The sequence below is a fragment of the Notolepis coatsorum genome (assembly GCF_963971535.1).
Source record: "Notolepis coatsorum genome assembly, chromosome: 16".
Classification (NCBI taxonomy): Eukaryota; Metazoa; Chordata; class Actinopteri; order Aulopiformes; family Paralepididae; genus Notolepis; species Notolepis coatsorum.
The window spans coordinates 51144880-51172842 of record NC_140180.1 but is presented as its reverse complement, the minus strand read 5'-3'; the positions used below and the strand labels follow the sequence as shown (position 1 = coordinate 51172842).

Sequence of the window (27963 nt, the reverse complement as noted above, 5' to 3'; positions counted from 1 at the left end):
GGGCGATTTCAACAGCGCAAGTCTTAAAAAGGTGTTGCCGAATTTCTATCAGCATGTGACCTGTCCCACCAGAGGCGAGAACATATTAGACCATGTATACTCGCAATTTAAGAACGGGTACAAGGCACAGGCTCTTAGTCCATTCGGCATCTTTCTTTTGCCAAAGTATAAACAGAGCCTTAAGCGCGCGCTGGTAGTATCGCGAGAGGTTAAGCGTTGGACTGTGACGTCAGAGGAGACACTCCAGGCTGCACTGGAATGCACAGACTGGAGTGTGTTCCGTGATAACACAGCCAATATTAACGAATACACTGAAACGGTGCTTGACTTTGTCTGTACTCTGGTAGAAGAAACAATCCCCTCTACCACAATTAGAATTTACCCAAATCAAAAGCCCTGGGTAGATAAATCAACCCAGGCAAAACGGCGTTATAGGGATAAAGTTGAACTTCAGTTTGAACAGGCTGACTCTAGAGGTATGTGGCAGGGCCTCAGAACGATGACAGATTACAAAGGCACCTCCCTCAAACTGAACAGTGACATCTCCTTAGCAAATGATCTCAATACCTTCTATGCGAGGTTTGAGGCTGTGAATAACAACACCAGCCTACAAACCTTAGAACAGGCTGTTATCCCCACCTGTCTGAAGAAGTCCACCATCATCCCTGTACCCAAAAAATCTACGCCCGCTTGCCTCAACGACTACCGCCCTGTAGCTCTCACCTCCATAGCCATGAAGTGCTTTGAGAAGCTAGTGAAGGGCTACATCTGTTCCTCCCTCCCCATCAACCTGGACCCCCTGCAATTTGCATACCGCCCCAACAGGTCCACGGAGGACGCCATAGCCCATGTGCTGCACACAGCAGCATCACACCTGGACAAGAGGCAGGGAAACTATGTGAGAATGCTGTTCATCGACTACAGCTCAGCATTCAATACCATAGTCCCCTCCAAACTCATAGCCAAGGTGCATTGCAATACCATAGTCCCCTCCAAACTCATAGCCAAGCTCAGGGACCTGGGCTTGAACTATGACCTCTGCCAGTGGGTCTTGGACTTCCTGACGGGTAGACCCCAGGTGGTAAGAGCAGGCAATTGCACCTCCTCATCCATCACGCTCAACATAGGGGCCCCCCAGGGCTGTGTTCTGAGTCCCCTCCTCTACTCCCTGTACACACATGACTGTGTGGCACAGCGGAACAACAACACAATCATCAAATTTGCTGATGACACAGTAGTGGTGGGCCTGATCTCTGCCAACGACGAGAGGGCCTACCTGGAAGAGGTAGAGAATATGTCGCAGTGGTGTCAGGAGAACTGCCTCTCCCTGAACGTCAGCAAAACAAAAGAGATGATTGTGGACTTCAGGAGGTCGGGGGTCAGAGACTACAGCCCTCTCAGCATCGACGGGGCACCAGTTGAGAGAGTGAACAGTTTCAAGTACCTAGGAGTCCACATATCCGAGGACTTGACATGGACCACAAACATTGACAGTGTTGTGAAGAAGGCACGGCAACGCCTCTACTTCCTCAGGCGCCTAAGGAAGTTCCAAGTCAGTCAGAAGATCCTTAAGAACTTCTACTCATGCACAATAGAGAGCATCCTGACTGGCAATATCACCTCCTGGTTTGGGAATAGCACCGCACAAGACCGCAGCAGACTACAGAGAGTGGCCCGTTCAGCCGAACGCACAATTGGAGGGGGGCTTCCCACTCTCCAGAACATTTACAACAAGCGGTGCATGGGTAAGGCTAAGATAATTATCAAAGACTCCAGCCACCCAAACAACTGCCTCTTTGAACTGCTGCGGTCAGGCAAGCGATACCGGAGTCTCATGGCAAGCACAGAAAGACTCAGAAGAAGCTTCTATCCCCAGGCCATCAGGTTGCTCAACGAACAATAACACTATGCAACAACCATCAAAAGCACTCACAGCACACACATCCACACGCACACACTCACTTTAAACAAACAACTCACTGCAGCACCCACTCTGCACACTTTAGAACACCTAAACACACTTTATATTTATTGGCAAAGAATTTGCACTACAACCCATACCTCAGTACACCTTACTGTAAATTGTACCTAAATTGTACCTCATCCCATTTCTGCTTTGCACTATATAGTATATTGTAATTAGTATATTGTATGGTAACTCAGTTACTTCTACTCTGCATTGAACATTGTACATATGTACATACTGAACACTTGTGTCTACGTACGTGACTTCTATTTTATACTTGCTATACTTATTTTATTTTATACTTATCCTTTTGTCTAGCACAGTCTCTGGAGCGTAACAGAAAGAAGCATTTTGTATAAAAGTATTCTGTACTTCTGTATGACAACTAATAAAGAAACTTGAACTTGAACCACCACCACCTCCACCACCACCTCCACCACCTCCACCACCTCCACCACCACCTCCACCTCCACCACCACCACCACAACCTCCACCACCACCTCCACCTCCACCAACTCCACCACCACTACCTCCACCACCACCACCACCACCTCCACCACCTCCACCACCACCACCACAACCTCCACCACCACCTCCACCTCCACCAACTCCACCACCACTACCTCCACCACCACCTCCACCACCACCACCACCACATCCACCACCACCTCCACCACCACCTCCACCACCACAACCTCCACCACCACCTCCACCTCCACCCCCACCACCACCTCCACCAACTCCACCAACTCCACCTCCACCACCACTACCTCCACCACCACCACCACCACCACCTCCACCACCACCACCTCCACCACCACCTCCACCACCACCTCCACCACCACAACCTCCACCACCACCTCCACCTCCACCCCCACCACCACCTCCACCAACTCCACCAACTCCACCTCCACCACCACTACCTCCACCACCACCACCACCACCACCTCCACCACCACCACCTCCACCACCACCACCTCCACCACCACCTCCACTACCACCACCACCACCACCACCTCCACCTCCACCACCACCACCTGGCCACAACCACCACCACCACCAACACCACCACCACCACCACCACCACCACCTCCACCTCCACCACCACCACCTCCACCTCCACCACCACCACCACCACCACCTCCACCACCTCCACCACCTCCACCATCTCCACCACCACCACCATCTCCACCACCACCACCTGGCCACAACCACCACCACAAAAAAACATTATAACACTGTACTTAATTTTACGGTATGCAAAAAAAACGACTGTAGTTAGATTTACGGTAATTTTACCGTAGTATGAAATTTCTCTTGTGATGGCAGACTTCTGGATGCTAAAAGACTGTTGCAAACGTGCACACTCAGAAAATGTGAAGTGGAATATTGGACTTGGTGACAGTCGACTCTAGTGCAAGTGGGGGAGAAACGCATGGTCACGCTCTGTAAAATATGACAACATTGTTTCTAGTTTTAATATGAGGAGATGAGAAACAAAGCTCCCTGTGCCCACCAGCCCCTCGGAGAGAACCAACGATTTCACGCTTTAGGAGTAAATAAACATTCCCCCACTTTAAGCTCCCTTGCCCATCGCGAGGGCTTTGTGCTTTCTTGAAAAATGTTTGATTTGAATAACAAATTCAAATGGACTTTGCAAATATGTGCTTCATCAAAAGATCCCCAAGGCATTCTGTCTCTCTTCTCCCCCCCCCCGCAAGTTTGAGTACTCTTGGTCCAGATAGAGATGGTAATGTTGTATTGTTTCAAATACTCTCGGTAAGCTTGTTAGGGACTTCAATTCTCAATCGCCTATTGCATTTTACGATAACAATCTTTCTGACCCAAGTATCAGCACAACATAGGAACAATTTAAATTGTTGGTGTAAATGGGCCTAATCAAATAATATAGTAGATAGAAACCATGAGTGGCAGTAAGGATAACACCAACTTGCCAAAACAAGGTCTTTGGATTGGATCATCCTTCTGGACCCCTGGGTTGCATTACACACACGCACGCACTCACGCACGCACGCACGCACGCACATGCAGTCTGATCCGGCATGGGCAACCCTTGATTATCCGCTCCTTGCCAGCTCTGTGTGCATGGCTCATCTCGAAAGTCCATTGGTTGTCATTATTTTGGGAAGAACTCCAAATACACATCATTGACCACTGATGTTCTCTTGGCCTGCATTGGGGTTTTCTGAGCCATTAAATGAACAGATGCCATGAAACTTGACTTATTCACTCACAATAATCAATAGCTGTCGGTTGCAACACACTCAACAGCTCGGAAAATGGAGCTGTGAGGCTGTAGCCGAGTCGTCAATAGCGATCGGGGCCGGAACCACATTTCAACAGTCATAAAGGCGCTGTTTTTGTTTATAATATCACTAGAGTCACATTGACAACCTTGTAACTCAAATGTTTCATGTTTCCTCGCTTGAGCCTAAAGTTGTTCAATGTCCGTTATGGTGCTGAAAAAGGTCAATTACCTTGGGGCCCATGAAACCATTCATGAGTTATGGTGTAGTTTAAAACAAGGACACATAGTGTCATAGATACGAAGTGATACAGGCTTTAAGGGGGAGATGCGGTCTGTGTTGTAGTACCCATAGGATATGGAGTATATATGTGTCTATAAGACTAACACACATACGCACATGAAATCACTATTCTACATGTACATGCACAACAATGCCAAAAGAGCAGAAAACAGCAATGATGGAATTTTCTTTTCGTATAGTTTTACCCACATTTTACTCATGTTCACTAAATAGCCGTAATGATGATATTTTGCAACCCAATATCTATGGACAGCGATATATAAATGCTTAAAACAAACCTGCCATCAAACAGTGACCTCTAGGCAAAAGAGCCACACTTGGTATTGTGTTTAATCTTTTGTTTTGGTCTGACTTGTTGGTTGGAGTTTCACTTGGTAGAGCCTGAAATGTGGGTGGCAGTTGCAACCCCTCCCCTATACCCACTGATTATATTTATCACTGGTGATAATTATGGTACTCACCATTGTGTCCTGTATAGTAGGGTTGGATGACCCCCCCTAGCAGAGAGGTGAGAGTTACATTGGCATCTGTTTCTATATAAAGCCATAATTGGAGATTGCCCAATTTATCTTACTTCTCTGTTGGAGTGGCCGTCTGGACCCTATTGTACACAAACAACAAACTCTAAAACTCAATACTTTGGTATCCTTTGGTCAGTTTAATTCCTTGATCACCAACCATTCCACCATAATCTGTAATTGTTTTAATTGATTGTACACATTTGCGAGGCCCCCCTTCCTGCGAGGCCCTTTTTCATCACAGACCTAAAATCTAGTTTTGCTTACATGCTTATATATTTCACATTAGACATTTGTAGAATAGTGTTCCGGTTTCTGCGGCTCTGCTGCTCTGCAGATAGACACGTTTGTAGAATAGTGTTCCGGGCTCTTCCCGGATCCACGAGGGAAGGGGCTACAGTCAGCCAGGTACAGGATCTATTCAGCGCTATCCAGAGGAGCGAGTGGATGTCTTTTGAAAAGCATCATGGAGCAGAAGAAGTAACACCGTGTGCCATAAGCTTGTTATCAATACCAAGTATGATGGTTATGCCAACTTTGCCAAGACGAAGAGGATGTTCGGCAGATGGACTGAAGATGAAAGTTGTTGCATGTTAGAACCTTCAGTCAGGCTATAGCTATGTCGGCTAGTAGCAATTAGCTAAAGGCAGGGACGCGTAACTAGCGTTAGCTAGTTCAAATCTCGCACAGGGCCTCGCATTTCTCCCAGGCGGCCCTGCCTCTCCATGCGTTCAGGTATCCGGAGGAGGATTATCGTAGGTTTCCTCTTACCTACGAGGAAACTTACGAGCATGTTAGTAAATGAGGTCCATTGTCGGGTGCAGAAAACCTAATTATCTGAAGAGGTCAAAACTCCAGCAACACGTGTAGTATATAGAACAGTGTTTATATTAGATTCAAATGTATTGTCACTATACAGCACAAGTACAGTACAATAAAAATAGGTTTGGCATCCAACCAGAGTGCAAATGTAAAGTGCAATAGCAATATACTATGTACAGGTGATTAAACTGGATATGAAATATATAAATGAATACTACTGAGTAATTGTGCTAATCAGATGTATGTACAGTGTTATAATATTATTATGTACAGTAATACAGGTATAAAGACACTATGGTAGTAAGTCATACTGGCCAATGGTACAACTAGTAAGAGTAGGTAAGAGGTATGTACACACCGTTAGCTACAACAGCTAGCCGGCCCGTTTGGCTCAATATAACGTTAGCTACGTTAGCTAGCCGGCCCGCTTTGGCTCAATATAACATTAGCTACAACAGCTAGCCGGCCCGTTTGGCTCAATATAACGTTAGCTACGTTAGCTAGCCGGCCCGCTTGGCTCAATATAACATTAGTTACAACAGCTAGCCGGCCCGTTTGGCTCAATATAACGTTAGCTACGTTAGCTAGCCGGCCCGCTTGGCTCAACATAACGTTAGCCAACATAACGTTAGCCTTAGCCACGATAGCTAGCCGGCCCGAGAGAGAGAGAGAGAGAGATATATCCACGGCGGGAATAGAATAGAGTGCATTAAAAACTCACCAAACGTCCAAGAGGATGGAGACAACCGCGTGGAGTTGACGAAGTTCATCTGCCGAACGACCGTCCTCTTCATCTTGGCATAACAATGCTGCACGCGCTCTCTCTAGGTTAGCTAACGCTAGTTAGCCTTTAGCTAAGCTAGCTACTAGCCGACATGGCTATCCCGACTGAACCACACGTTAGCACTCGATATTATAACGTAGCTAAAGCTAACTAGCTGTCCCTGCCTTTAGCTAAGCCGACATGGCTAGCCTGACTGAACTGTCTAACATGCAACAACTTTCATCTTCAGTCCATCTGCCGAACGACCGTCCTCTTCGTCTTGGCTGGCATAAGCATAACCTCCAATGCTGCACGCGCGAAATAGTCAAACGCAGCTGACGCACGCCGGCCGACTGTACACATGTAACCCCTCCCTTCGTTGAAACCAATAGTATGTCTGCTGCAGAGCCCCAGAGCTCCAATAGTGAGTATGTCTGCTGCAGAGCCGCAGAGCCAGGAACAAGTCAGACACATTCTACAAACGTGTCTAATGTGAAATATATAAGCATATAAGCAAAATTAGATTTTAGGTCTGTGATGAAAAAGAGCCTCGCGGGAAGGGGGGCCTCGCAAATTTTTTTTTAAAAAATAAAAAAGAATAATAAAAAAAATAATAAATATATATTTTTTTTATTTTAAAAAAAAAGAAATTGCGAGGCCCCCCTTCCCGCGAGGCCCTGTGCGACCGCACTGCTCGCACATCCCCTGAGGCGGCCCTGCATGGGATATCACTGCGCCCTTTATGTGCACCTTACAAAAGCACTGGACAAAAGTATACATTCACACTAATAAAATGAATTGTTTTATTTTTGGCTGAGCAGCCTAGCATTCGTGTGACATCATGTCCGGAATCAAACAGGAAATAGCTAACGGAAAATTGATAATAAATAATCACAAGATACATTCAGTGCTAGGGCGGCTAAGTGGCGCAGTGGGCAAGGCGCTCGCCACTAACACAGGAGATGCTGGGTTCGAGCCCAACTCTCGGCGTTGCTTCCGGCTTGGCTGGTCGTTCATACTAATACAATTGGCAGTATTAGGGGGTGGGAAAGCCGGTGGGTTGGGATCGGACATTGTGGACAGCGACTCCCACAGGTCGGTTGGTGCGCCTGTACAGCAGAATCAGGAAGTATCGGGGGCACGCGTTACTCCTCGCCACTGAGAGATCGCTCTGTACAGGTGAAAAGATGCGACGGCTGCGTCCTCGTGTACCAGAGGGGACACGTGATGCAAGGCTTCGTTCACATTGCAGCCGACCAGTGGGAGGCATGGTCTAACAACATTCGAGACAGGAGAGGGTATAATTGGATAATACGAAATTGGGATGGGAGAAAAATGTAAAAAGGGGAGAAAAAGTAGATAAAAAGGAAATATATATATATATATATATATATATATATATACATTCAGTGCTGAATCTAACCAAATTGATTTATGGAGACACATTTATGGAAAGTTCAAGACCGGACCACAAAGCTTCTGGAAGGGTTAGAATGACATGTGACAGCGCTTCCAATTCGTATTCACCAACAAAAAGACAAATAACAAGGTAAATTAGCATAATATATATGTACTATCTAGCTAATATTGTCAGCTAATTTATTGATTGATAGCCCATTTTGATGATGTGGGTTTTCCAGAAGTCGCTTTGCATGAGGGTTTCCAGAAGTAATTAGTGCATTCGTCTGTCGCATGTGGTGTGGGGTGCTAAGCAATTGTTGTTGAGCGACAGATGATCACATCGCCAGGCGGCGTCGCCTGCCTTCCGTCTGCTTTGGGTTTTAGAAACATTAAAGGGGACATATTTAGGAAAATGGGGTAGTCTATGGATGTGGTAGTCTGAAATGTTATTTAGGCGCTGGGGGGAAATTATACAGATACTCCTTGCTGTTTTGCCCAGGGTTTTAAAGTCTTCAGATTAACTAGGCTAAACAAGCTGTTCATAATTATTGGAGTTTGTGATGTCATAGCACAAGCAATGAATTGGCTTTGATTAACCATGCTATTTGGAGTTAGGAACATTGGGTCTCATTCCCCAATATTTTCCAATGAGTTCTCTTGGAAGACTTATTGGAACCGACTGAGACAGAATCAATGACAAGTTCACTCTGAGTCCTCAACACGCTGGTAATATCTTAAGTGTCTCAAACGTTTGCACCTGTGATATCTGCGTTGGGGAATGGCACCAGTCTGAAACGCGAACGCGCATCCCTGTTCAGGTCATTTGCATACAAAACAACTCCTTATAAGGCAACTAATGATGCAGCCGTGGGAAAATGGATGCGGAAGTGTTTTGCGACCCATCAAAATGAGATTAGATTAATTGTATTGCCATCATATTATAGTACAGCTCGGGCACCTGCCGCAGCGCGCGCGCACACACACACACACACACACACACACACACACACACACACACACACACACACACACACACACACACACACACACACACACACACACACACACGCGCGCGCGCGCGCGCGTAGTACTGTATAGCCTACGCGCGTAATGAATGAACGCAGTATGGGCTTATTATTCCATTAATGACTTGTTTCATTAGGATTTAGTAGATACTATATATATGCTCTGCCCTACGTACTAAATCCTAATGAAACAAGTAATTCGAATAATATAAGCCTATATACTGTTCATTCATTAGACACGTAGGCTATACTGGCGCACACAAGACTTGTCTATTTCCACATAATTAGCTTTAGTTCTTATTTATTTATTTATCCACTGTCATTTCAGTGTTGGTGTATAGGCTATATAGTGTATTTCAATATAAGTTTAATTGATTAATGATATATTCGAAGGGATGCAGGTTTATAGCTATATCAAACAAAGGTCTGTCCCATTGTATACCAATCAATGGGATATATTGCATGTTGACCTGCATTCTTTCAAATGTATATAATTAATCATTAAAACAGATATGTAACAAATAAGAAATACAAATTCCACAGAAGGCATTAAATAATTATTATTTTCAATCATTTCACAATAATTGCATAATTGTGTTTGAATATCTGAGTAATTAAAGTAATTATACATTTGTCCAAAATAGCTGGTTCAGATATGGTTAATCCAGCTGCCCTGTGATCAGATGAATCCATATTATCTATTTTTCCGACATCAAATGCTTAAGGAGGCCTGTAGCGTTGACATGAAGGAATCACTATGAGAACACAGTCTGTCAAGTTAATACAATTTTCAATTAGTCAATCAATCATAAGTGTGCTCCTCAGCACTCTTAAATCTGCTCTCAGCCACGCTCAAATCTGATCTCAGGACAATTTGGGGAATCACGCTACCAGCCCTAATATGTCTTAAATGGGCAGAAATCTGCCTAAGAGGACATTTTTGGTCGTAAATCCGTTCGGGAATGAGACCCATTGCCTACCTAATGTACTGCCATGCTGGTTTTTTTGTTTTGCTTTTGGGTATGGGGTAGTCATTGAAGGAAATAATTAATTAAAAAAAACGCCTGCGCACACCAGCAACTAGGACAGAGAGACTTCGGCTCAGCTTCTTCCCCCAGGCCATCAGAGTCTTGAACACTGAACTCTCCACACACAAGCACACATGAGCACACACACAACACACATACCGTATACGCTCACACACTAACAGTAACTTTAGCACACACACACACACACACACACACACACACACACACACACACACACACACACACACACACACACACACACACACACACACACACACACACACACACACACACACACACACACACACACACACACACACACACACACACACACACACGCTGCACACACACACACACGCTGCACACACACACACACACACACACACACGATGCACACGCTCACACTCAATGGTCACTTTACACAATGGAAAGGTCACTTTAAAAAATAAAAAATAAAAAAAGAACGGGAGTGGTTCTTGTATAGATGGATATAGCAAGATAGCATAAGGATATATAACTGTATATTGTAATGTATAGTATAGTATTGTATTAGGGCTGCAACTAACGATTATTTTGGTAATCGACTAATCTGTCGATAATTTTTTCGATTAGTCGACTAATCTAACGTTTATTTTTGTCATTCGATTAGTCGACTAATCTAACGATTATTTTTGTCACACCCTCAATCTCTGCTTCCTGTGGGCATGGCTCCTTCTCCAATGCATGTTTTACCCTGCATGCTCAAGTCTGCACACCTGTGAATGTCACCCTGTTGTCCAGTCCCTCTGCCTTAACAGTTAACTTAACATAACATGATGATCCCATAGCAAATTAAAATAATGACTCATGAAACATTTGAATTTGGATCTTAAGCAACTTTCAATCAAAATGTATTTGAACAATACAACAATCACTCATAACAAGATAAATAATTAAATAATACAAATTAAATTGGAAGTGTTTAAATAACAAAAAAATATATATAGCAGACTTCTTAGCTTAACATCCCAGGGAACTAATGGGATAACTGGGGATGTTGTTTGCTCCTGACAAGAGTCTCAAAGTCTGGGGTGATGGTAGACAAAGCAACTCTGAGGTCATGCTCAATGTCCAATCTGTTCCTCTGCTTTGTCTTCAGCTGGACCAGAGCTGAGAAGCTACTTTCACAAAGATAGATAGTGCAAAAAAAAAAAAATGAATGATCGACGTCGTCGATTATGTCGACTAATCGTTGCAGCCCTATATTGTATAGTAGTGTACATATGACCCAGTGCCTCATCCGTAGCTTGACACTGTATTGCACTATCGCAGGACCTTAGCATGTATTTTACCATGCATTTTTTTTTTACTTTATGTACATTATACCTGTTATGTCTTATTCTTATTACTTGTATTATTGCACAATCGCTGCGGGCATGACCACCCGCATTTCACTGTATGCCTTGTATGCCGTGACAAATACAACTATTGACTTGACTTGACTTGACAAGGATGTTACATGAAAGATACATATGTCCCCTTTAACATTTTGTAGAGATGTAATTTAATGTATGTGTTAACCTATTCAATTAGACTTTATTGTTATTATTATGTATACACCTTTTTCAAGATAGCCTGCTATATTAGGGTGGGCTGGTAGAAATAATAGGTGGGCAACTATTTGTTTGTGTGTGTTTCACCTTGGTTGACTGCTCATAAACATAATGTTATCCCAAAACGAGAACAAATTACACGATTCTAACATTACAAGTTTCAACAGCACATACCAACTAGGCTGCTGGGACCACACACACATTCAGCCAGGCTGTTGAATATGAACCATCAGACCAACTTAGTCTTACCAGAAGCAACATCACACAGCAAGCAAAGAGCCATTAGCTTCCATTAGCCTCGCAAGCCAAATAAACCCTCAGTATTGTTTTTTTTGGCTTGCAGGGAATGCAGGGCCAAAGACAGAACCATGTAAAAAAATAAATAAAACATTTAGCCTACCAGTGCTGGTTATTAAGTTCAGTCCATCTTCCCTTCTTATTGGATAAAGTGGTTGACTCATGGTCATAAGGTCATTAAGGTTAAATTCAATAAAAGGTGCTTCTTAATGGAAATGGTGGCTAGCTTCAAAGTACTGTCGAAAACGTTGCATCACTCGTGTTTGGAAGCTAACTTAGTGCTAACAATAGAACACCATTTAATCATACTGTAGAAAATGTTACATCAATTACTATTTGGGAAGCTTTTATTACACAGTAACTTAACAAGTTGTTGTCAACTTGAGTAATGTTATTCTTCACTCCACCTGCCACTTGCCACCTCTCCTCTGACTCTGCTCTTCCACTCTTTGTGTGTGAAGGACTAGCAAGAGACTTTGGAGGCGGCCCACTCAATCAGAAATTATAATCTGTACTGTTTTTTCTGTGCTAATTTTCCATTAGCTGAACTATAAAAAATATATATCTTAACTTTTGATTGGGTGGGCAAGACGCACATTTGGTTGGGCTACGACCACCCCTGCCCATAGCTCTAGACAGCCCTGTTTGATTTTGTTTTCCTTGTGACTTAGCTATACTATAATGATATATCCTTATCCTCCATCACTCATCCCCCTGTAGGCATAGCTGGCTGACTGACAGTGTTGGACCTTGGCAATAGCCTGGTGCATATAATAGGCTACACAACAGGGATTATAAATAGCAGGGAACCTTTTTAGAAGTCACATAACAAGATGCGTCCTTTACAACATTTTACATTTCGTTTTATAATAACAAAGATGTAGCCTTTAATTACTCTCTAAACGTGTTTACTTAGCATAGCCTACTCTTTGTATACATACATTAATATTCGAATAGATAATAGACAGTTCGGGTCTTACCCCGGTTACCCTAGTGTTTTGTGAATGCCAGTACAACTGTCGTACAAGCTCTCAACATATCCAATTATGCGTCCTCTCCCCTCTCCCTCTCCCCTCTCCACTCACCCACTTTCAAAAACACTCTCAAAGAACACCTACGGGAGACTGCAATTCGAAACTGGCCCCTACAAATGTCCTAACCCAGTTGTACAGTAAATGACCAAGTATGGCTTTGTCAGTATTCCAATGTACAGTGTACAGTGTCCATAAACCGTCCCTTCAAAATGGCTTAAAGAAAAAAAAATGCATCAATACGTTCTCTTTTTATAGCGCCGTGAATATAAGCGTTATACGGCATTTGGTCTAGTATATTTCCTGGAAGGCTAGATAAAGGGCTAATAGCTACTAACGTTATATCCAATGGCATTTCCGTTATACAAAAGCTACAGTTAAAACTCAAACTGCATATGATCGGCACGATCCTCAAGCATGTATGCATGCAAGGGGGGGGGGGGGGGGGGGGGCGGGGGACGTCGTTTCTTATTATTGATTACCAATAACCGTGTTCCAATAACCGTGTTCGTCTAAGTAGCCACATCGTATCGTATCGCATCATAACAAGGCTCGATCTGGCTGTAATTTACGTGAAAAAGATCTTACCATGAGCCGGTTGGATCCCCCTGAGCATTTCCCCGTTATCGATCGCCATCTGGTAGATCGATATGTCCACTGGCTGATGATAAATCCCCTTATTGCATAGTGAAATCCGCGATCCAAAACGTAATCCAAGCTACAGGCTGCACATCCAGAATCCAGCTAACTGAAAACTCCATTGAAAGTCAAAAAAAATAATGCTCCGTTCAGCCACAGGGCACACTGCATTATCGCGACAGCGCCCCTAAGAGGATCTGGCCGGTATTGCACTTTGGCGAATTCAAAGAGTAGGGTACATCTGCAGTGCAGCTCGGCGACCTTGAATAGGTTATTAAAATGGAATAAAAGTCAAAACAACTTGCCACGGATATATCCGTGCTTCTGTCCACAACGGGTGGAATCGAAACACGTATATATTCGTTGTTTGTCCCCAATGTGTTAACCAACTTCGAAAGAGGGCCTAAGCTTAACCAGTTCGAAACAAGGCGGACATTAATAATTTATAAAATAATTAAAATGTATAACATTTTCAATCAATGAATCAATCAATCGGGGAACATAGGACCCGGGGAACATAGGACCCGGGGAACATAGGGATGATCCCGTACTGTCTATCTGTATGTTGTGTGTGTCATCATATGTTATGATGAATTGAAAATGGGGGACCCTGATGTAAACAAGACGAAAGTCTTTCTCTGGTCTGCATCCCCTTAACAATTGTATATATTGAGCTGTACTGTACTGTACCCATTCTGTAATCTGTTAATAAAGTTTTCAATCAATCAATCAATCAATCAATCAATCAATCAATTAATCAATCAGTCAATCAATCAATCAATCAATCAATCAATCAATCAATCAATCAATCAATCAATCAATCAATCAATCAATCCCTCTCCCCTCTCCCCTCTCCCCTCTCCCCTCTCTCCTCTCCCCTCTCCTCGCTGTCAGCAGTGGTTCTTCCCAACAGCGCTCAGCACCATCTCATCATCACCAACAGCAAAGAGGACTTGAACGATCACCTCGGCGGCCAGCTGAAGCTCGCTCCTCGCACAACACTGGACCCTACGTGGCTACGTGATAATAATAATAACTTGTATCCAACTTAAAACACGCGGCTCTCTGTTTGCGCGACGTAATTGCTTGACTTTGATTAAGCTAATGGGATCCTGAAAGAAAGAAAGAATTGGAGTTAAGGATTTCCACAGGTCATTTTATGTGTGATGTATGTACTGACGAATAGAGGGATATCTCGTCGCGCATTCGAGCTGTAGCGTCGCGTGGAGTTACTGCAATTAAGTTAATCAGAATTTTTCATCGGTAACCGAAATGGATCTGTGGGGAGTTTATTTTTTTCATCTCATAACTTTGGGTAAGTGACAGCTTTGTTTTAAGCAAATGCCTGTATGTTTCCTGTATGTTTATAGTTTTTATGTATTACAGCCTTAAACGCTGCAGTGGTCTGCAAATTAGGCTACATGTTTCTCTTTATTTATTTCTTCTTCTATTGTCTTACAGACTATTATTTATGTGATACGTGTCATTTAAGTGGCATATTTTGATGTGCAGATATTGAAAAAGTGTATCCTTGTTGTATTACAATTTCTCAGATTTAATGTCTTAGAAACACGCGTGATTGGGCTTTCCAATATCTCTCAAATGGCTATTACGCGCGTACATGCTTTACAAGCACGTGCTTATACGTGTGGGTGTGGATGTGGATATGTTGTGTGTGTGTGTGTGTGTGTGTGTGTGTGTGTGTGTGTGTGTGTGTGTGTGTGTGTGTGTGTGTGTTTGTATTCATATTCAGAGAGAGTACATAATTGAAAGTATTTCTCTCATTGGCTTCTTTTTTTAATGCTTTTGAGCTGCCTTATAGAACTATAGCGTGTCCCCATTAGACTAGATTAATTAATGTGTAGGCAATTTGTTTAGTTGTTGCTCAAAACAAATTGTCAATAGATACCCTACTGTGTCTGTCTGTATATCTCTATTACACATAGGATAGGCTACCCCCCCCCCCCCAAAAGTATGTCATTTATGATGCCTCCGATTTAGCTTTCAAACCACCAAGCTCTTTTATAGGCTACAATGTTGCATTAATTCTTCTGCTAAATATCAGAAGCCAGCATTTAACAAATTGAAGCATTCATGCATAAACTGCCCTTACAATTGCACAAATAATTTCAACTGAGCTTACTGGGTGGTTAGCATTAAGTTTCGACGTTGCGTGTGTCTGCTCCACGCAGGGAGCGAAATTAAAGCCCGCCAAGCGCCATTTGCGGGCAGATTTTACATTTGGCGGGTGGGACTGAGAGGTCTGTCCGCCATGTGGCGGGCAACGAAATAGTCATGTGAAAACCGATCGAATAGCATGATCCAATTCTTAGCAGAGTTCTCACTCGCTGTCTCAAGCACACAGACATGCAACGCGCTGCTCCTCCCTCCTCCAGCCCCTCCCAACCCCATGTAAACAGAGAGGCTAGAGTCGGGCCGGGCAGTCTGCTGACTGCTCTAACGTTAGCTACCGTTACAAAATGACCCAGTCAACTATTCACTTTTAGTTTAATACTGAGGCATTGTCCGTTATCTAGCCGGCTAGCTACTGATAGCAACAAATGCTCCAGCAAGTCTAGTAGTGCATAATACCTCCGTTGGATAGGTAGCTACCTAGTACACGTTAGCTCCAGTAGGGTCCAGCTGCAGCGCCGGAGAATCCTTGCTGGAGCTGGAGGCTACTCGAGTATACACACAGACAGTGGAGCTGTTTGCAGATAGCGAGCATTTTGACTTGTTGCGTGGTGGCGATAACGTTAGCTACCGTTACAAAATGACCCAGTCAACTATTCACTTAGTTTAATACATGAGGCATTGTGTAACGTTATCCAGCCGGCTAGCTACGGATAGCTCCCGACATCAACAAATGCAATAGTCCAGTGCATAATACCTCCGTTGGCTAGGTAGCTCACTAGTCACTACGAAATGTCGCAGTAAACTAAATAGTTCACTGAGGCGTTGTCCCAACGCCATCCAGCAGTAGCTACAGAAAGCTCCTGACATCAATGTCCTACAACAACAACATGCGTATTCGAGTCCCTGGCTTACATCGCTGCTGAATAGGGTCCAGCTGTAGCTCAGGAGAATCCTTTTGCATGCTGAATGTAGCGTTTAGGGTCCAGCTGCAGCGCCGGAGAATCCTTGCTGGAGCTGGAGGCCACTTGAGTATACACACAGACAGTGGAGCTGTTTGCAGACAGCGAGGTGGCGATGTCTCGCAGATAACACAATCACAAGTATGATTATATAATATATATATTTTATTAAAAAAAATATGCTTGGCGGGTAGATTCTTCCCATCTACCCGCCACTGGCCGGTGAGTCAAAAAGTTAATTTAGCTCCCTGGCTCCACGGCGCTGGGTGAAGGAAAGTTGCTTTTTGTGAGCTCTGGGTCTGTTTCTTAATATTCACCCCCTTGTTACCAATGTGTTTTTTCCCCCCATTATGGCTGTTGATGGCCATGACACCAGAGTTGGATCATTCCCATGCTCATAGTTTCCCGTATGGCAATTTGCCCAGTCTCCTTGCCAAATTACGGTGCACAACAGCAGGCCTGTGCAGTTTCCTTCCTCTTCATTATCATCATCATCATCATCATCATCATCATCATCATCATCATCATCATCATCATCATCATCACTGAGGCTATTCTCATTGACACCCCCTCCACTGTCATTAGTTTCCAGCGAAGAATGGTGAATGGGAATGAATACCGTTTGCTTGTTTGAATCACTTTGAATTTCACTGAGCTATGACCTTCAGTGTTGCACACATTCATGGACTTGACAATGACTTGAAATTAACGGTGGCAGCATGTACGGTGTATAAATGCATGTTCAGGGTATGTACTGTTTTCTTTCCCATCATCATTTGTTTGTTTCTTAGTTGGTTTGTTTTTGGACATTATGTTTAAACCTGCATTTAGCCACCTGTCCAACTCAATTAGCAAAAGCAACACTCCCAGTACCTACATAAGCGATCCCCCGGCTGTTAGGCTGACTTGATGCATTTGTATGGCCTGCTGCAAAGACAGAGGTTGAGCTCAAATGTTACCCATCGAGTTGGCCTAATTGTGCCACCACTGACAGAAGGAGTTCAGAATCACCCCACTTTCCCAGATCGCACATTGGGGGGGGGGGGGGGGGGGGGGGGGATTGCTGAAAATAGATCCTTAAAAAAAGTATCCATTATCAATGCCTCTGTGGCCACACAAGATCACAAAGACTGTGCTGATAATGAACGTTTGACTCAGACTGTTAAGTAAACCCAAACTAACAATGTGATGTATGGAACCTATAATGGGAACTTCTGAAGACGAGTCGCTCGTTAGCTAGACTGATCTCCACAGCAGGTCGGTTTCAGGCCAAGAGATGTACACCATGAGCAATGAGGGTCTTCTATGGAAGGCCAGAGGTCTCAGGGAAGACATTAATCCAGCAGGTGGCCAGATGATGCATTCAGATGAGCTCGAGCATAGGCCAAGACACGGCTGCATCCACTGTATATGGGAGAGCAGAAGTATTTCAGGCAACTGTAGACAGTCCAAGCATTGATCTTATCTGCATGATGAATGTGCACAGTGCTTCACTTTGACAGATCCACACTGGGGTACACAGAACGATATATAGAATTAAAGGCGATTGTGCAACCCAAGTTATTCTCAGCATTGATAATCCAGTGTTAACTTGCAGCTGTAAAGGTGCACTGCAGTCAGATCATGACCATTTCATATCAAGGCATGCAAGTCCAACTGTAGCACAAGATGAGTGCGTAGAATATATATAGTTCATATTGAATGGGTAAGAAATTATCTTTGGTGTTACTGAATCTAGGAGCCGATTCGAAGATGGGAACTATTTTCTGAATTGGTCCTAATTGACCGTAGGCAACTTCATAGAAATGAGCAAGAGTGAGTTTACCTGCCCAGCAGAAATACAGCAAGCTCTGCATCACTGTTCAAGCCCATGTGTAACCCCCAGTTACTTGAACCCTGTAGGCCTACAAACGGGTGACTAATACAATAGATAATATTGCAAGCAAACAGCTATAAAAAAGAATGATAGCTTAATTCTAAAAGAAAAAAAAGCAATTAACCAAGATATGCCCCCGATCACAATTTTATTTCCATCTTATTTTTTCAGGATTTCTTTTTTGGCTTAACTGTTGGTAGGCATAGCCTGAAACTCTGAAGTCCAGTCATGTTATTTGCTGATGGGATGACCGTTCCTAATCATAAGGATAGCAGCTACAACTATGTGAATGCGCCTAGTCATGTTCCCGCCGCCCAGAGTGAGGCTGTGTCTCTCGCTCTGTTCATCTTATCATTAACAGTGACCGCTCTGCTTCCAGTTGAAGCTACTTGGTCGTCTGTTGTGACTTTTAGAGCTTTTTAAATGTTTCCCCTGTTTGGCTACATCATCTCATAAGAAACCACATGGATTACTGGCAGACAATCCCCTCGTGTAACAGATGAAAATGAATGAATGCAGTGCACCCACAGACAATGCACACAAACACAGCTGATTCAGTGCTTCTCCGCTCTCTGTCTCTCCCTTTGGACTCGTACTGTGTGTGTGTGTGTGTGTGTGTGTGTGTGTGTGTGTGTGTGTGTGTGTGTGTGTGTGTGTGTGTGTGTGTGTGTGCATGCTAAAGTGACTGTTAGTGTGTGAGCGTATACGGTATGTGTGTTGTGTGTGTGCTCATGTGTGCTTATGTGTGGAGAGTTCAGTGTTCAAGACTCTGATGGCCTGGGGGAAGAAGCTGAGCCGAAGTCTCTCTGTCCTAGTTGCTGGTGTGCGCAGGCGTTTTTTTTATTAATTATTTCCTTCCCTGACTACCCCATACCCAAAAGCAAAACAAAAAAACAAGCATGGCAGTACATTAGGTAGGCAATGGGTCTCATTCCTGAACGGATTTACGACCATGTGTGTGTGTGTGTGTGTGTGTGTGTGTGTGTGTGTGTGTGTGTGTGTGTGTGTGTGTGTAGGTGTGTGTTTAGTGTGTGTGTGTGTGTGTGTGTGTGTGTGTTTGTGTTTGTGTTTGTGTTTGTGTTTGTGTGTGACTAAACGGGAGGATGTGGGCAGATATCTAGCCTGCATCGCAGTTTTCCTTAATTGTTTTCATTTATTTTCTAACACAAAATAATCAGAATTCATGTTAAAGTTTAAATATACCATGATCGGCCAGATACCGATCTTTAATATCTTTAAATATTTAGATATTTATAAATATATAGAAATGAATAATGCATAGATATTAGGGGTGGTATGGTTCACAAAAATCATGGCTCAGTTCATATCACAGTTTTATAACATCTTTCATAACATGGTTTTCGGTTTGGTACGGTTCAGCAGGGAGAAAAAAATCCATTGCTAATTCAAACCGTAAAAAAAAAAAATAACAATGTTTTGCCTTCAATGTATTAACCCTTTGCGGCTGATTGGTGCAGTGGGCAAGGCGCTAGCCACTAACGCAGGAGACGCTGGGTTCGAGCCCAGCTCTCGGCGTTGCTACCGGCTGGCTGGTCGTTCATACTAACACAATTGGCAAGTGTTAGAGGGTGGGATAGCTGGTGGGTGGGGATTGGACGTTGTGGACAGCGACTCCTACAGGTCGGTTTGGTGACGCCGGTGCGGCGGAAACAGGATGTAGCGGGGGCTGCGTGAGCCTCCCACGCGTTACTCCTCGCCACTGAGAGTTCGAGCTGCTGTGGTGAAAAGATGCAACAGGCTGCCTCCTCGTGTACCGGAGGGGACACGTGATGGAAGGCTTCTGTCCTCACTACAGCTGACCAGTGGGAGGCATAGTCTAGCAACGTTCAAGACAGGGGAGGGAAGAAAAAAAATAAAATTGTATTAACCCTTTCACTGCCACACAACAGCAGGTTAACCTTACCATCGGTAGTGTGATAGTAAAGGGTTAACCTTCTGTAGTGTGGCAGAGAAAGGGTTAAGCTGAAAGCATAATGAACACATACTTGTCTATTATGAATTATTTGTTCATTTATAAGGGGGCGTGTCTGTCTGAGTAACTTTTTTCTCATTCAGGTGTAATGAAAGAGTTGTGGGCAGTCTGGTAACTCAGGAGTTTCCTATGTGTAGACCTATAGTGGACACGTTGGATTATTATTTGACTATTCTGCCCCGTGTCTATTCCAAGTTTGGAAATGAGCTGTTGCTGAAGTGACTATGAGAGGGAATAAAAACGCTGTGGCTCGAAGTTATGCACTGAAACAAACGTGACTGCATTGGGCTGCATATAGTTCGCTATAAATAACAACATTAAGGATTTAATTATGCAGTCGGAATCTCTGTCATAGACTAAACTAAATATGTAATGCGCCCAAACAGCAGACTTAAACAATGCTGGAGAATAGTATGTGATACATATAGCTCATCTTGTCCACAGTAGCCTTTAGCCATTTCTGAGACAAACTTCACTGACACAGCTGCACTTACCACCTCGCCTGCATAGCTCAGTTTTAGATTTTTATTGCAGCGGGCATGAATTACTAATGTTAACTGAACTTAGTATTCCTTTTTCTTAGTGTTGTATGACAGTCACAGTACATGGAAATAGTCAAAGGCCAGTTACAAAAGGACTCCATACACATCCCAGGCGTGATGTATTAAGACTACAGTAAAGGGTTCCACAGTACCAAAGTAAACTGAACAGTCTCTAGGTGCCCTGAACCATGGGGATCGAACCAAACAGTGAATATTTTTTTTTTAATATAAAACAGTAGATGTGATATTACGTCATAAATCATGGGATAACCGTCCACCATCTTACCTATGTGTCTTAAAGTTTTTGCCTGGGTATTGTTTACAATAGCCACCTATGGGTAGCAACTATGGTTGTTGGCTGTGCAGCCTAATTCCTGTACTAAAAGAACCAAAGACGAAATCACGTTAGAGTAGATACAGTAAGAGATTATTTTATTTTTTTTACTTTATCATAAGCTAAGTTAATTTAACGGTCCAGCTGGGCCGAATGTTATTGCTCATTGCTAGCTCGCAACAGCATTGATCTGTTAGCTAAACAATTGAATGTTAGCTAAGCTAACTTATAGCTCAAAGGTAATACATATATTAATATACAGTAGGTATGTTTCTCTCTTCGGTTTCTGATTATAATTGGCTGCCAATATACTGTAGGCCATAATACAGAATTTGTATCCCTATTTAGGATTTCTACATAAAATATATTGCTTAATGTAGTATATTAGCCTAATACAGTTCTTACATATTAAGTTCAGACAAACTTGCAAAAATAAAATTATTGCCTACAATATGAATGCACAATTATAAAGGTTTAAATCAGGGGTCTCAAACTCGCGGCCCGCGGGCCATTTGCAGCCCGCGGGATGATATTTTGCGGCCCCCTACTTGACGTCAAAGTGTAGTGTTAATGCGGCCCGCACGCAACTGTTTGCTGAGTCGTTGCGCGAGAGTTGGACGTTTTATGGGGCTGCGGCACTGCAGATATACCCTACTCCAATGATCCGCACGGACATTAGACGGTGTTGCACTCGCTACCCAGTCTGTAGCAGTCGCAGAGACTCTGGCTAGTAGTGACGTTCGAATGTTGTGATTTTCGATGCAAAATAAATATTCAACATTCTCTTTTGAGACTCCGCCTCAGAGACTCTTATCCTTTGGCACTTGGAACTTGCTGTACTTTGCTTGCAGGTCTGCAGCCATTATTGCTGGGTTATGAATAGCACCAACTTTAGCCACGGGACCGTTGTCAAGCTAAGCTAGCTGACCTAGCTTGTCTTCCCCGCAAGGTTTTCACATTGACATTTGATAACGTTAGTCAGCTAACGCTAGTCAGTAGCTACTTGACTTAAATACGATTCACCGTGGGTGCATTATTGTTGATAGACGGGCAGAGTGTCAGGTCCTGGAGAAAGGACAGGCCATCATCTGATTTGATGTAACGTAGCTAACGCTAGCTTTTCAGCTAATGCTATAATAACACCAAGCAAAACACATCCCGTCCGAGCTCCCCGTCACACGCTCTGTCGGGGACAATGGAATTTAAGAAAGTGTATCTGCTGTTAAAATGACAAACAGCATCACACTTTAAAACACGTTCATTTTATAATCCTCACTCCGCAGGAGATAAATTACGTCATGGGATCGGAGGCTAGAATTGATGTGTATTGATTGATTGATTGATTGAAAACTGTATTAACAGATTGCAGAATGGGTACAATACAGTACAGCTCAATACACACAATTGTTAAGGGGATGCAGACCAGAGAAAGACTTTCGTCTTGTTTAGATCAGGGTCCCCCATTTTCAATTCATCAGGACATATATGACATACAGATACCAAGTCCTCACTCAGTGGCAAGAAGCCATTCTCTCTCTCTGATGCATACATAATAAAATAATGTATGACTGAAGTGATGGAGGCCATGTTTGAAGGCAAACAAAAGCAAATCCCCCTCAGATCGCACAGCAACCAGAATAAACAGCTTTGTGATAGAATAAAAAAAATGCACAGTGCATTTCCATAGCTGTGGATGAGTCCACTGACACCACTGAGAAGCCTATGTTCTGAAGAACCGTTCATGTTCTGAAGAACTGTTCATGTTCTGAATTGTTATTGCTAAAGATTGAGACGATTGGATCAGTTGTACTTTTTTTTTTAATACTTGAAACCCTTTTTTTGTGGAATATTTGATGCGGCCCAGCCTCACCCAGACTCTACCTCCAGCGGCCCCCAGGTAAATTGAGTTTGAGACCCCTGGTTTAAATGATATTGTAACAAGTCGGTCGCAGTCAGGTCTGCTAACCCTTTAGCTCAGCTGGTTAGTGCAGCCGCCTATGGATCCTATATGGTCCCAGGTTCACTTGGTTACATTGGTGACAGCGCTGGGGTCTCACTGCCCTGTGAATCTGTATCCAGGTTTACGTAGCAATGGGGTTGGGATCTCAGTGCCTTAACCCCGGGCAAGTGCACGGGTGGACGAAAGAACGTGCAAAGATGCACTTCTTGACTACTAACGATCACAGTGCTACATGCTAATGGATCTGACCATTTAACTCAGCTGGTTAGTGCGGCTGCCTGTGGATCCTATGTTCCCAGGTTAAAATCCACTTAGTTACAATATTATCTTCATGACTGAAAGCATGATTTGTTTTCTTGGAACTATAATAATAATAATAATAATAATGCATTCTATTTATAAGGCGCCTTTCAAGGCACACAAGGTCGCCGTACAACAATTTAAAAACAGTTAAATTCATAATCACAGTTCATATTCATAATTAAAATTCTTGTAGGTTCTTGTAGGTTTTATGGTTCATTCTAGACAGGCACAGTTGTTACACTCATTACTTTGAATAAAACATTATTGGTGCACTAGAAGAAAAATGCAAGGATTATAAAGTAACATACACCTCTTTCATCATTGGTTCCAATTAAAGCTAGTTTAGAACTGGACCCAGGTAATATTGCTGCATAAAGTCCCATTCCAGAATGTCAATTGATTATGACACGTTGCATCTACTCTTTTATATTTATGTAATAGTGACCCTATTAACATTATCAGGGTTTGAAATAAGGCTTATAACTTTGGGAAGATGCATCCGGCTTAGTAGTTGCCGGCTTTTGTATTTAATTTTAACCTTTGCTGTCGAGCTGGGCGTTAAAGGAAAACTCCAACATTTTGGGACATTAGCTTATTTGCCATCTACCCTGGAGTTAGACAAGAAGATACCTTTTTCTTCTCTGTGCATGCAGTAGAAGTAGGAAGACGTTTGGAACTAGGCTAATGGAGGAACCTACTTCCAGTGACTGATGCTAAGCTAGGCTAACGGTGCGTGTCTTCCTACTCCTACTGCATGCACAGAGAAGAAAAAGGGTATGTATCTTCTTGTCTAACTCCAGGGTAGATGCCAAATAAGCGAATTTCCCAAAATGTTGGAGTTTTCCTTTAAAAGCTTTAGAGATGGAAAGGCTTTTGTATTTAAATTTAACCTTGCTGTCGAGCTGGCACTTTGCCATTCATCTTGTTTCCATTTAGTTTGATTGCGCCAACTGTTACAAGTGGGAGTAGAAGGACCCAAACACTGGACGACAGAGGCAGCAGAAGAGTCCAAGGCATGACCAAGGCAAACATATAAATAAAACAAGAATTCACAATAGAGTAGTCCAAAGCACAAACTTCGGGAAGATGCATTAATGGTTGGAGGACTTGACTTTGAAAATATTTTATGATTAACCGTATTGACGTTACATCAGAGCATTTGAGATCATGTCAGGAGGTGGCCCTGCATAATAGTTTTTTGAATAAATTACCAACATTTGACAAATTAACATTAAAGGCTTGGTGTATCTCTTTCTGTTCAGATATTAAGCAATCATTCAATTTAGCCTAACATGTGTGGGTGATGAGATAGTGGTTTTGCTTTTATCAGCATTTACTGCTTTCCAGAACTTCTCCAAAGTTCCCTACTGCAGCTTTAACAGTCGAAATATGAAGTCAGTGGAGTTGAAACAGATTGGCTGTTGTCATTACAATACTGATATATCATTTCCTCAGTGTGACATGCACTTTATCAAAATGTGGTTATTGCCATTTTAGAAAATCTTCAGTGCCCAGGATATACTATTACGCTGTATTATTACTGTTTCGACATTGTGTATGACCTGTCTTTAACTTAATAGCCGCCAACAACGATTCAATACGTGTTAGCCTGCCAATCGCTGAACACCAACCACGTATATATGTTATTGGATCGTTATTTCTTTTATTAGCTATTTCCATTCATAAACATGCAGGCAGCTGTGTGTTATCACTGGGGATGGGTCTGAGATTGCAAAAGTCCAATACCGCCGCCCATTGCACTCCATTTGAAACGATGTGGCTTGGTGTGTGGGCCGAGCTGCAGCCTGCAGGCGGGGTCTTAACTAGCCGGGCAGGCCAATAGCTTATAACACATGCATCGGCGAGGGTCGGGCCCCGCCGGATCATGTTCAGTGCTGGATTACGTTGGCAACACAATCGACATCAGTACTTGGAATGGCGATCAGATTATTGGAATATTCTTTTCGGGACAGATCCTGGTCAAGGTAAGGACTATATGGTATCTATTGCGTTGATCCAAAAATTCCTTCATGCTGATCGGGGCGTGTGTCAGGGCTGTACAGTGCGACGAGGACATAGCATATTGTGCCAGAATTTTGCCTGTGCGAGTAGAGAAAAATATTTGGGGGCACTCTTGCCCCCCGAGTTTTTTTCGGAGGAATTTAAATGTTGCGAACTATCTCTCCTTTCTCTGTCTTGCTCTGTCTGCACGAGAAGCGGCTGTTCGTTTACACACACTCGCGAGCGACACTCACACAAATGCACATACGGGTACTTGAGGTGCGTGGCTCCGTGCTGAAGCGTGCAGCAAACAGACAGAGCTCTGCATGCATGCGCTCATCATGGCGGAGAGAACGAAACGCTCGAAAGTCTGGGTACACTTTACAAATGTAGATGCCGACAACACACGTTGCCACAAGTGCAATAAAACATTTTCAAGTAAGAATGGCAATACAAGCAATTTGTCAAAACATCTGTTGTCAAAACATAACATTAGTCTGCAGAAATGTGCCGTTTTTGACTGCTTTGCTCGCAGTGTTCCATCTCCATCCACGTCCACTGCAGGTAAGCCAAGATACGGAGTTAGCTAGGCTAATAACGAATTATTACGAATAGGCTAATAAATAAAATATAATTGCTTAGCTAATTGTTTAGCTACAAATATATTTGAAAGATGACAACTTTTTATAGATCGTCAGGCTGATGCTGCAGCCACCATGTCCCAGCCCACCCCTCCTCCCTCTACCACCACCGGTCCCAGCCAAGCCCAAAGTCCCTTCACCCTAGCTATAATATTTATTTATAACGTTATATAAATAATATTTATTTATTATATTTATTTATAATATTTATTTATAAAGTTATAAATAATAAAGCAATGTCGATTCTGTTCTTAATTAATTGTCTTTTTTTCTTGCAAAATAATAAAAAATAACTGATAAGAGTATCGATAAAGTACTGAACCGTTAAGCAGTATCGATAAGAGTAGTAGTATCGATAACATCCTAACGATACCCATCCCTAATGAACACTGTAAACACTGTTATCAATGACAGAAGAAATGTTTGCAGCTGTGGTAATACTTCAGTTGGTTCATTATAAAAGATGACACAAAAAACAAAAGCACTTAAATGTTAAATGAAAGGACCACAGTAATGAGGCAGGAGGAACATATTTTTTGCACTATAATGGTAAAATTTGTATTTAAAGAAGTGCCCCTAAAAAAGATTCTGTGCCCCTAAATCTTTCATTGTGCCCCTAGTAAAAAAGCTTAGCTTTGATCGTTTGGTTGCAATCAAAGCACGGAGGGCCTACACTCATATTCACGACGATATAAAACGGGAATGTATGAATGAAAAAATATCAGTTTTTTGCATCTTGACCGGAAGAAACTCAATGACAATCGACTATATTATTAGATCCATAGCTATAATATATAATATAGCTTTAGGCCTGCAAACACAGCCACGTATCCCCATGTTAAAAGGCGATGGCATTTCAACAGTAAGGTAAACAGCGACCCCTGGCGCTGAATGAGTTAATGGAGACAGATTAGCCATGGCCAAGCATGCTCACATCTAACAAGTGGGCTGGCCTCTTAGAAGGGATTTGTCATGGATCTTATTTCAAGTAGGTATTACTCACAGCAAAGAGATAGCCTATCAGAGGCTCATGGTTTCTTCATATTGTGCACATGTTTACCAGTGTGCACCATTGCAATCCCATTAACTCATTCAGCGTCATCGCTTAATGCGCCAGAGGGCGCTAGAACGCCATCGATTTAATCAATGGAGAGATTGAGATTTGCGAGTGCTTAAAATATATCTTATATTATAGCTATGGGTCTAATACACCCGTCGATTGTCAGTGAGTTGCTTCCAGTCAACATGTACAAAACAGATTGTTTTTTCATCTGTACATTTCCGTTTTATACCGTTTTGAATATGAGTATAGTTTTGGTGATTCCTAGTAATCCCAGGAAAAGACGCGATAATAGCTAGGGATGCTCGATATTGGCTTTTTTACCGATACCGATATACCGATATTGTCCAACTCTTAATTTCCGATACCGATATCAACCGATACCGATATATGCAGGGCCCCCCCCCCAAAATAAACTGAATAATTTAATAATAAATAATAAAAATTAATAATTTCAGGTAATTAACATTACATATCTCTTGTCGTGGAATTAACACAACATTATG

The 27963-nt window shown here is 42.9% G+C and overlaps 1 protein-coding gene across 1 annotated transcript in view; it reads left to right on the top strand.

Annotated features, from left to right (window-relative positions):
• The first annotated feature begins 14624 nt into the window (after positions 1 to 14624).
• gfra4b (GDNF family receptor alpha 4b) overlaps positions 14625 to 27963 on the top strand; it is a 199844-nt gene continuing 186505 nt past the window's right edge. The window contains exon 1 of the mRNA XM_084331662.1: positions 14625 to 14967. Coding sequence (XP_084187788.1) covers positions 14925 to 14967 — 43 coding nt within the window. The 5' untranslated portion in view covers positions 14625 to 14924. The remainder of the gene's footprint in view (positions 14968 to 27963) is intronic.